Source organism: Gadus chalcogrammus, chromosome 22 (genome assembly GCF_026213295.1).
Source record: "Gadus chalcogrammus isolate NIFS_2021 chromosome 22, NIFS_Gcha_1.0, whole genome shotgun sequence".
NCBI classification, from domain to species: domain Eukaryota; kingdom Metazoa; phylum Chordata; class Actinopteri; order Gadiformes; family Gadidae; genus Gadus; species Gadus chalcogrammus.
The window spans coordinates 20,740,943-20,752,209 of record NC_079433.1 but is presented as its reverse complement, the minus strand read 5'-3'; the positions used below and the strand labels follow the sequence as shown (position 1 = coordinate 20,752,209).

The following is an 11,267-nucleotide window of genomic DNA, read 5'->3' as shown; positions in this document are numbered from 1 at the left end:
TGATGTTGTCGAGCGTGCGTATGTGTATGTGTGTGTGTGTGGGGGGGGGGGGGGGGGGGATGAGCGCACCAGTTTTGCCTCTGAATGTAATGGGGCGGGAAGATTGTCTCCCTCTGTCTCAGAGAGGGGGGGGGTGAAGAAAGAGAGAGCGAGAAAGGGCGAGATGGAGAGAGAGCGAGAGGGAGAGAGATGGAGAGAGGGCGTGAGAGAACAGTGTGTGTAAACCTTTGAGTGCGCAGGAGTGTATAGGTACCATAGACAGCACCAGCCATCACACGTTGCTCTCTCTCAACACGGATCAAGTTTCAACAAACCTCACAACGAGCGCTTTACCTTTAAAAAGATTCCCAAGTTCCGTCTCTGGGCGCTGGTTTTCACTTACGGTATTTATTTAATGTTGTAGTGGAAACCATCCACGGTAAACCGAAGGAGTTATGGATTAGATAGACGCTGTGTTTGCACGAAAAGAGGAAGCGGATCCCCGCTCTAAACATAGTCTCACTGGTCTCCTCGTGTGGAGAAATGCCCGGGCAAGATGTGCTCCAGCCGCAAGATCCTGTGGAGCCTGCTGCTGCTGTCGGTTGTGGAGGTGGGCCTGGGCGTGGCCAGCATCGTCCTGGGGGCCGTGGGTATCAGCTGGATACGAGACGAGCACAAGCCGCAGCAGGGCGACGCGTCGCCGGTTTGGAGCGGACTCTGTGTACGTTACCTTGGTGATAATATGCTGAGTTGAAAATAGAGATTTCAAGTTGAAAAAAAGTTATAAAATATGCTTGCTTCCGTTTCTATTAATTGAAATGGTCATTAAGGGGGGCAATTTTAAAACACATAAATAACTATGCACAACTGAATCTTAATTATTCCAAATGCTATTTTAATTTGTATATATATTTCTATGCCGATATATGATTGAGTTTGGGCAACATATGATTTAGATGTCTTATATTTATGTATGTATTTTATGAATATTCACGTATAAGGACAACAGTGTGTTAACACATTGTAGACTACCTGGCTAAGCTGTTATTTCTACCTTCTAATCCACTTGTTTCTAGTTCCTGGTGTGTGGGGTATGTGGGATGCTGTGTGCCCGAAAGAGAACTGGTCTTATCGTGAGTAAAACCCCTGGAGGAGAACGCTTGATTAACTGTGTGATCCCTTTGGTCTCAAGATGGTAAATTGGCTCTTGTTCTTGTCAGTCCATCAGTCTAACCACATCTTAGTTCAAAATCTATATCGCATGTCTATCATCGACACACTCAGTCATTGACTAGTGCTTCAGATGCTGTACGCAGGAGTAAAGCCATCCAGATCGGCTCTCAAGGTTAAAGCTGATTTAGATTTTCAGATTATTTTTTGTGGTCCGGTGATGTTTGCACTCTGACCTCCGACCTGCTCCCATAGTGTCTCAGTGACATGCTATAAACCCACTGTAGGTATGAGAGTCTGCTTGCTGCGCGCCTGTGTTTGCGAGTGCATGTTTCCACGCACACGTCTGTCCTCCACCGCGTACTGAGCGTCCTGAGCTCAGTCATCAGAGGAAACCAGAGGAGACAAGCAGTCACCTCTCCTCCTCTGTCTGTACCTTACACACACACACACACACACACACACACACACACACACACACACACACACACACACACACACACACACACACACACACACACACACATGCACACACTGCGATTCTGTTTCTGTCTCATTTCTGTCTCTCTTCGTACGCCCTCTGTCTTGCTTCTCGTGACCAGCCCTGAGCAAGCATATCGCTCCTGCTCTCTCTCTCCGTCTCTCTCTCTCGCCCTGCTCTATCTCTCACCCTTTCTCCATCTATCTCTCTACCTCACTTTCTCTCTCCCTTACAGTGACGACTAAAAATAACGCTAGTGTCATGTGAAAGTAGTTTATACAACTTTCCAACTGAGATCTGCCCATAATACTAGCATAAAGGAGTGACTAAAGTACTTTCCGAAAAAAGTCAGCCCAGCACCACCGTCATCTGATATCTAACACTTCTTGTCATTTTGGTTTAGTAATGTCTCTCTGGTTAGGGCCCAACAGTTCAGCAGTTTATAATTTCAGACAGAACCCCATCAGAAGAAGTGTATTAAAATGAAAAAAAAACAACTTTACATTTTGATTTGAATCTTGTCCCTCTGCACTTCCCCTCCCTTTGCCTTTCTCTGTCTTTGTCTCTCCCTGCCAGACTGAGTTTTAAGGATGGATCGATACCATGTGATTTGCTGTAACAGTAACATTATCCCACCTGTCACTGTTTCATTCCCCTCTTCCTCTCTCTCTCTCTCTCTCTCTCTCTCTCTCTCTCTCTCTCTCTCTCTCTCTCTCTCTCTCTCTCTCTCTCTCTCTCTCTCTCTCTCTCTCTCTCTTTCTCTCTCTCTCTCTCTCTCTTCCTTTCTCTCTCTCTATATCGCTCTCTTTCTCTTTCTGTTTCTCTCCATCTTTCCTCATTAACCTTTTCATCAATCAGTTTCAATTCGGCGATCTTCATTCTCACCTCACTTTATCTCCCTTTCTCTCTCTCTCTCTCTCTCTCTCTCTCTCTCTCTCTCTCTCTCTCTCTCTCTCTCTAGCTCAGTCTTGCCCTCTTGCTCCCTTGTTCATTTTCAACTCTATCCGTCCTCCAATCTATTTTATCTGCTGTCTCTGTGTGGGGGAATGATTCCATTAGCTTGCCTTGTGTTCACACTTTCCAATACATCTTCCCTGAAGCCCCTCCTCTCTGTGATGACTGAAACCAAGCAATCCTTTTCCATGCAGTCAGTAATATGTGTGTGTGTGTGTGTGTGTGTGTGTGTGTGTGTGTGTGTGTGTGTGTGTGTGTGTGTGTGTGTGTGTGTGTGTGTGTGTGTGTGTGTGTAAAAAAAAGCGTAAAAGTACACACGCACTCCACCATTGGTTTGTGATATATTGCGATATATCATAATGTACATTATGCAGTAAATTAGATTAAAAAGAGTAACCTGGTCACACAGACACACACTCACAGACTGTGTGTGCAACAAGCACATCACTGCCAGTGAAATATCTCTAGAGTAGTGGCATTTATAGTGATCCAATTTTCTAATAGAGAATATGATTTGTTTAGGACTAAGGCATATGAGTCATTGAAGTGGCCGGTTCAGAAGCAGGAGAGTAATAACATTCAAATCATTCCTGGTTTGTAAATCACTCAATTCACACAATCACACAATTTGTGACACACACACTAAGGATATGTTGTCATGAACCCTCTCTCCTGTCCTCTCCTTCTCTCCGTTTGTTGAGTCTGGCTCCGTCTGTTGCTGAAACACATTTTAACCAAACTAACTGAGGTAGTTGTATTTGTTGTGATGATCACTGCAGTTCAAATAAATCACATCAACTGGCAGATACAAAATAAACAATCTTTATGTCTGTTTGCCTGCACGTCTGTCCGTCTCTCTGTCTCTCTGTCTGTCTGTGTCCATTGTCCGATATGTCTGTCTGCTCATCTGTCTGTCTGTCTTCTGTCTGTGTCCATCGGCCTGTTTGTCTATGTTTATCGGTCTGTCTATCTCTATATTGGTCTGTGTCTATTGGCCGGTTTTTCTCTGTCCATCTGTCTGTTGGTCTTTCAATCGGCCCATCTGCCCATCTGCCCATCTGCCTATCCCTCTGTACATCTTTCCGTCCACAAATCTGTCATTCTTTTCCCCTTTCTGTCTTTCTGTTTGTCCATCCGTCTTCCCACCTGTCTGTCCACCTGTCTGTCTCTACCCTTCCCCAGATGATTGTGTTTTCCGCCTGCTGTATCTGCGGTCTGATCGGGGGGATCCTCAACTTCCAGTTTGTGCGTGCGCTGAGCAAGAGGCCAGACACCGCCATGCACTCGGTCCATCTGGCGGCCATGACGCTGGCCTGTCTAGGTACCCGGAGACACCAGTGAACCCCCACGCCACACGCCACAGGCCACAGGCCACAGGCTGCGTGCCGGCTGTAATGATCTCAGGGGAGAGGTAGTTGACCCAAATGCACCACACAGGGTAGGCAGGAGAAGATTGACGGTACAGAGGAATTTATTGAGAATCCGAGGGGCTGGAGAATGGTGGGAATCCGGTACGGGTCCAGCTGAGTCCTGACAGAGGGGCTGAGGAGCATGGAACTAGGGAACAAGGAAAGACAGGTTAGGCAGGTAGGTCAGGATAATTCTTAGAAAGAAGGATTTTACAGATGGGCTAAGGAGCTATACAAACTGTTCAGAGTCTATTACGAACAGGCGAAGAGTGGCTTGAAAACCGGAGTGGATATACTGCTTTGGGATGAGAAGATGAACCACAGATGTGAAGCAAGAACAGCTGCAGATGATGTACCGGGGAGGAATCTGCAGGCGCACCCCCCAGCACCCACAGACCGACAGAGAGAGCAGCGGGGAACCCTAGCACCCACAGACCGACAGAGAGAGCAGCGGAGAACCCTAGCACCCACAGACCGACAGAGAGAGCAGCGGAGAACCCTAACAGAGGGGAGAGAGGCGGAGGGCCCGACACCAGCGATGATGAGAGAAGACGTTAAAGAGAGAGACCGGAGCAATGCATAGAGGGGGCTGTCAGGAGGAGGGGAGGGAGAGGAGGGTAACTGGTAGCCGGTCCCGCTGTCAGTTTGGTGAATGACGTGCGTGCCGTCGAGCGACCGCTTACGAGGGCTGTACTGACAGCCGCCGACACACACGAAATCCTGTTCACCTCCCAAAGACATCTCCTTGTTAAGTTTAGATTGCTTCCAAACACAAAATCCATCATTCCTCTGGAAAATTCTATTCATGAATGAAATGAATACTACTGAATCTCTGTTGGGGCTCCTCCATTCAGGACGCTGTGTCTTCTGTCTGTCTGTCCTGCAGGCATCTCCTCCTGCACGCTGTCCGCCTGGCTGACCTGCCGGCTCGCCAGCTCGGAGCAGCAGAGGATGTTCCTGGAGAGAGAGCACTCTTTGCACCACTCCCACGAGATGGCCGAGAAGGTACGGCAGACATGGCAGCATAATTGATAAGTATAATAAAAAACTGATGATGAAAAAAAACACATGTTTACAGTGTGTAAACAGAGATGATAGGGTAAGCAAATGGTACTGTGTTTTTCTCTGATTGACTGGGTGGCAGGAATTATTGTCAGTGATAGTACAAATATGAAACTGATAATGATGCAACAGTGTGTGTGTGTGTGTGTGTGTGTGTGTGTGTGTGTGTGTGTGTGTGTGTGTGTGTGTGTGTGTGTGTGTGTGTGTGTGTGTGTGTGTGTGTGTGTGCGTGTGTGTGTGTGTGTGTCTGCCCCCCATAATAGGAGATCCTAGAGAACTCCAGTAACGGCATTCCCCAGATTTCTTACAACGGAAACAGCAGTACATCACTATAACGACCAGGCGCTCCGGACAGCATCTCTTGGAAGGGGTTTCGCTCAGGCCCGATGAAACAAATACAACATGGTGCGCAATTTGGGCTGTACTTGCGTTCAGCGCCATCCATGGACCTGTCTGGATTGACTACTTGTGTACACTCTGCAGAGAGGAGAGAGTGTGTCAGTGATCAGCTTTTGTCTTCCTCATTGGAAGTGAGGCAGAACATGTTATCTTTGGGAACAAAGGGGAATTAAAGTGCAATTCCGGCGAAAATTTAACCCAGGGTCTTTTTCGGCATAAAAACCCATAAAATATGCCCTAGAGACATTTTTATTCAATGATAATCGAGTATAGAGCTTGCCCTCGAATGCCTGGAGCAATATAACAGCTCAAATAGCTTCCATGTTATTTGCTAAGGGCAGTGTGGAAACTAGCTGGAAACTAATATTGCTCAAAATAGCACCAAACCTCTGCAGTAGCATGACTAGGGTCCCTGCATATAAAACAAAGCATTATCAACTTAGTTTGTGTACCGGGAGGTTATTAAAAAATACTATATTCCAAGTCTGTGCCTTACCGGTAGGTTCATGTTTCCAGGAAGTCCACTAAAGTAGATTACCGGCTACTGTAAATAATATAATAGAGGCGCCAACAAATTTAACTTAACAATATCCCCTCTTGATACTTGGCTGTTTTAAAAATGTTGGCGCCTCTATTATATTATTATTGGATTTCCTTGAACCATGGACCTACCGGCAAGGCACATGGAAAACAATCTTCTTTAATAAACTCCTTCTATGCTAATCTACTTTTTGATGCTTCGTTTTATGTGTAGAGACCCTACTCATGCTACTGCAGAGGTTTGGGGCTATTTTGAGCAATATTAGTGGTTAAAATGTCGATTTGGAAGCGTTCACACTGCCCTTAGCCAATAACATGGAAGCCATTGGGGTTGTTACATTGCTCCGGGCATTCGCAGGCACACTCTGTACTCGATTAGTGTACAGAGTGTGTCTGGCGGGCTTATTTCATGGGTTTCATGCCGAAAAAGACTCTGGGTTAATTTTTCATCGGAATACACTTTAAGGCTTGGCAGGTACTGCATGAACATATCAAAAGTGTGCGTTTGACGTGACACACGACCAATGGCCGCTATTTTTACTGATACTTCAGGTGAGGATCGTCTGCGTGACGGAACCTATGATTTCGTCTATTCAGCAGGAAGAACTACGTCGATAATATCCAATCGTACCGTACGCCTCAGAGGAAATAGTACAAACACGGCATGCTGTTGTATATTTTTTGTACCTGTTCTTCGTCTATTTCTCTCTCTCTCTGTCTCTCTGTCTGTCTCTCTCTCTCTCTCTCTCTCTCTCTCTCTCTCTCTCTCTCTCTCTCTCTCTCTCTGTCAATCTGTCTCTCTATCTCTCTCTATGTCTCTCTATCGCTCTCTCTCTCTCTCTCGCCTTCTCTTTACCTCTGTCTCTTTCTATATCTCCCTCGGTCTTCCTTATTATGAATGCAGATTCCTGGTACAGCAAGCAGTATAGCATTGTTGTGGATATATATATATCAAGTGAAAATAGAACAATTCGTAATTTACATTGCTGCTTGTATTTAACTGGTCAATATCCGTACACCAAACATATTTTTCTATAAGCTTCTTATAAAAACTGAAATAAATGTAACACTGTTAATGCACCTTGCTTATGTTGCTGTTTGTCAGGCTTGATGAAGAGATGATGTACAAGACATATGCACGTCCTCACACACACACACACACACACACACACACACACACACACACACACACACACACACACACACACACACACACACACATGCACACAAACACACACATTACTAGAAATATCAACTTCAAGCCCTATTTGAAGAAATAGGGCTGATCGGGGGGATCCTCGATCAGCCCTATGGAAGCCATTACAAATATTTATGACGCAACAATTCCAATCCGTTATTCAAATGCTTACAATAACCACCAGGTCCATTCTGCATCATAAATAAAAGAATGATATTGATACATAGTGAATATATATAGACAATAGAAAAATAATTCGGCACAAATCATTCCACCGGACACAAGACTTCCTACAAATATAGGCTTAAAGGCCGTTTCATACACACACTTGCACACACACATGCAAAAACAGGCAGATTGTCTTTTTAATCATTTAGGTTTTGGAGTTATTGCTTTCTCTTCACATATAAAGTAACCTGATAGCGGTAAGCTAACCTCATATATTGATATACCGTACAACAGCACTGACCACATCAAAGCTGTTGAATAGCCCAAAATGATCCTTGCTTACTTCGGAGGGGACTCAAAACTGATGTGTGTGCTTGTGTGTGTGTGTTTGTGTGTCTGTGCACACTCGTTTTGCTTTGGGATCTCTGCAGTACACTCCAATAGGAGCTATCGCTGACGAAGGGGCCACGTCACTCTCTATCACAAGGACCACAACATACATGCCAAGAGAATCTGCAACTGCTGCTTGTGAATGTGAATGTGTTTGTGTGTGTGTGTGTGTGTGTGTGTGTGTGTGTGTGTGTGTGTGTGTGTGTGTGTGTGTGTGTGTGTGTGTGTGTGTGTGTGTGTGTGTGTGTCTTTAAGAGAATAGCGAACTGGTGCATGATTAAAAGTAGCTCAATAGATTGGGGAAACCGCCCAATCTGGCAACACTGCTGAACGTCCTCACGCTCCAGCGTCAACGCAAATCAACTGAAAATTAAAGCCGGTATGTACGGAAGAGGATTAGGGCCAGACATAATAAAATAATTAAGTTATGACTTTATTCTCAGAATACAGAGATTAATGTCTGAATTCTGACTTAACCTCAGAATTCTGATTCAGATTTTTGACATTAATCTCAATATTCTGAGAAAAAAGTCAGAATTCTGAAATTAAAGTCAGAACTACGGGTAGGCATACCTGTAAGGACCAACCTCTGTGGGAGAGACACTTTACTTTATGCAGTAGGAGGAAGAAGAAGAAGCCATTTTGTTAATGGTAGACCTAATAATAATAATAATAATAATAATAGATTCAATTTATATAGCGCTTTTCACGTACTCAAAGCGCTTTACATAGGGGCACAAAAATAGATAGTGAGTGATCTAGGGGTAGGCAGAGGAGAAGAGATGAGTCTTGAGGCGGGACTGGAAGATGGTGAGGGACTCAGAGTCACGAATATGTTGGGGGAGGGAGTTCCAGAGCCTGGGAGATGTCCTGGAGAAGGCTCTGTCACCTAGGCTGTGGAGTTTTGATGTGTGGGTGGAGAGGAGACCAGCTGAGGAGGATCTGAGGGCCCGGGGGGGTTGGTAGAGGGAGAGAAGATCAGAGAGATATGGGGGGGCCATATGGTGGAGAGCTTTGTAGGTGAGGACCAGGAGTTTGTAGTGGATCCGATGTGAGATGGGGAGCCAGTGGAGATTCTTGAGGACTGGGGTGATGTGGTGCCACGCTTTAGTATGAGTGAGGTGACGGGCTGCTGCATTCTGGACCAGTTGGAGTCTGTTGATGAAGGTGGTGGAGATGCCGGCGAGGAGTGAATTGCAATAATCAAGGCGGGAGGAGATGAAGGCATGGATGAGTCTTTCTGCAGCGTGAGGTGTGAGGGAGGATATGATCTTTGCAATATTACGGAGGTGATAGAAGGAGGTTTTGACAGTGTGGCGGATGTGGGGTTCAAGGGAGATGGTGGAATCAAAGATTACGCCAAGGTTGCGGGCCTGGGGGGAGGGGGAGACCGTGGTGCCGTCGATAGTGAGTGTGGGGGGGTTTGCGAGTTTACTGAGGGTGGATTTGGAGCCAATGAGGAGGAGTTCAGTTTTGTTGCTGTTAAGTTTCAGGAAGTTATTTTGCATCCAGAGAGTGAGTGAAGACAGGCAGGATTCAATGTGGGAGAGGGGGGGGTTGTGGGGGGATTTGGTGCTGAGGTAAATCTGGGTGTCGTCGGCGTAGCAGTGGAAGTCCATGGAGAAATGGCGGAGTAACTGACCAAGGGGGAGGAGGTAGATGATGAAGAGGAGGGGGCCAAGTACAGAACCTTGGGGAACACCTTGTGTGACGGTGGCTGTGGCAGATGTGTGGATGTGGAGGGAGATGAAGTGAGATCTGTCGGAGAGGTAGGAGTGAAGCCAGCTAAGTGCAGTTCCTTCGATTCCGAGGTTGCTGAGTCTGGTGAGCAGGATGGTGTGGTTTACAGTATCGAAGGCTGCACTCAGGTCAAGGAGGATGAGGAAGTTGAGGGAACCAGAGTCGGCAGAGATGAGGAGGTCATTGAGGACTTTGAGGAGAGCGGTTTCTGTGCTGTGGAGGGGGCGGAAGCCAGATTGGAGGGATTCAAAAAGGTTATTGGCGTGGAGATGGGATTGGAGTTGTGTGGTGACGATGCGTTCAAGGGTTTTGGAGAGGAAGGAGAGGTTGGAGATTGGGCGGTAGTTACTGAGGGAGGAGGGGTCGAGACCAGGTTTCTTGAGGGTGGGGGTGACAGCAGCAGATTTGAAGGCAGAGGGGACAGTTCCATGGGATAGTGAGGAGTTGAAGAGCTTAGTGAGGTAAGGGCAGAGAACGGGGAGGCAGGACTTGAGCAGGGAGTGGGGAGGGGATCGAGGGAGCAGGTAGTAGGTTTGGAAGTGCCTATAAGTTTGGAGAGTGCAGGAGGGGTAATCAGGTCAAAGTGGGTGAGACGGCAATGGGGAGGAGGTGTTGGGAGGTCCAGAGAGATGGGTAGGGGAGAGGCCATTGAATGTGCAGGGGGGTTATGTACAGGGAATAGTGAATGGTGAGTGAAACCTTCACTCACCTTTTATATCTTTGGTATCAGAATTCTGACTTTTTTCTCTGAATTCTGAGATTAAAGTCAGATTTCTGAGATTAATGTCAGGATTCTGAGTTTAAAGTCAGAATTCTGACATTATTCTCAGAATTCTGAGATTAAAGTCAGAATTCTGATTTAAAAGTCAGAATTCTCAAAGTCAGAATTCTCAATTCTCAGAATTCTCAGAATTCTGTGTGGACCTAATCCCCTGTGTGGACCTAATCCTCTTCTGTAGGTATGAAACTAAAACTGTGATTCAGAATAAAGTTTAAATGATATCGAAATTCATATTATTGAAATGGTTTGAACGAAGATAAACTGTAGAAATTTGATTTAGTTATTACGTCTTAAACAGTACAGTATTTTAAAAGTAGAATATCTTAAAAAGTATAAAATATTTTAAAAAAAAACGGAAAAGAAGTGCGCGATTCCAAGCTATTCTGAACATTTGAAGATTAGAATGGAGTCTCTATAGTTAAAAAGGTAGGAAGGAGATAGGTCCCAAAGTTTGTAGAGAATAAGAAAGAAAGAAAGAAAGAAAGAAAGAAAGAAAGAAAGAAAGAAAGAAAGAAACTTATGAAGAACAATGCTGCTGCATGCAGCACTCACCTTATGAATAAGCAGAAGAAGAAGCAAGCAGAATATGAGGGGGGCAAGCAGAATATGGCTCCATAAACTAATCTTGGTTGGCAGACATAATTGGTTATTAGGGGTGGGAAAAATAAGATAAATAAGATAAAGATAAAATAATAATAGTTGGAATTTTAATAAAAATAATAATAATAATAATAATTTGTTCGCCTGCTGCAACATTCTGTTCGCCAGAGAGGGATTTTTGTAATTTTACAAATATTTCATTTATCTTCAGTGTGTATTCGCCAATCTGATATGTCTTGACATGATTGCGATTCAGGCTACGCATAGCATGCACGCAAACTCACAGCCAGACACAAGAACTCCTTCTAATTCAAGAGCAGCTTTTTCTTAATGACATAGAAAAGAAAGATTTGAAATAAAATAAAACTGAACCCTATTTTTTTACCTGCTTCCATA

The 11,267-nt window shown here is 45.1% G+C and overlaps 1 protein-coding gene across 1 annotated transcript; it reads left to right on the top strand.

Annotated features, from left to right (window-relative positions):
* The first annotated feature begins 442 nt into the window (after positions 1-442).
* LOC130376008 (transmembrane protein 196) lies at positions 443-5,757 on the top strand. Its single transcript, XM_056583196.1, has 5 exons — positions 443-700; positions 1,056-1,112; positions 3,767-3,905; positions 4,880-4,998; positions 5,319-5,757. The coding sequence occupies exons 1-5, from the start codon at positions 536-538 to the stop codon at positions 5,388-5,390; spliced, it is 552 nt and encodes a 183-aa protein (XP_056439171.1). The 5' UTR covers positions 443-535; the 3' UTR covers positions 5,391-5,757.
* The last annotated feature ends 5,510 nt before the right edge of the window (positions 5,758-11,267 follow it).

Bases quoted from the DNA above. Each gene is read 5' to 3' on its own strand.
- LOC130376008 (XM_056583196.1), top strand. From the start codon at position 536: ATGTGCTCCAGCCGCAAGATCCTGTGGAGCCTGCTGCTGCTGTCGGTT. The intron at 701-1,055 runs GTACGTTACCTT...ACTTGTTTCTAG, and splicing joins CGGTTTGGAGCGGACTCTGT to TTCCTGGTGTGTGGGGTATG. The intron at 4,999-5,318 runs GTACGGCAGACA...CCCCCATAATAG, and splicing joins CCCACGAGATGGCCGAGAAG to GAGATCCTAGAGAACTCCAG.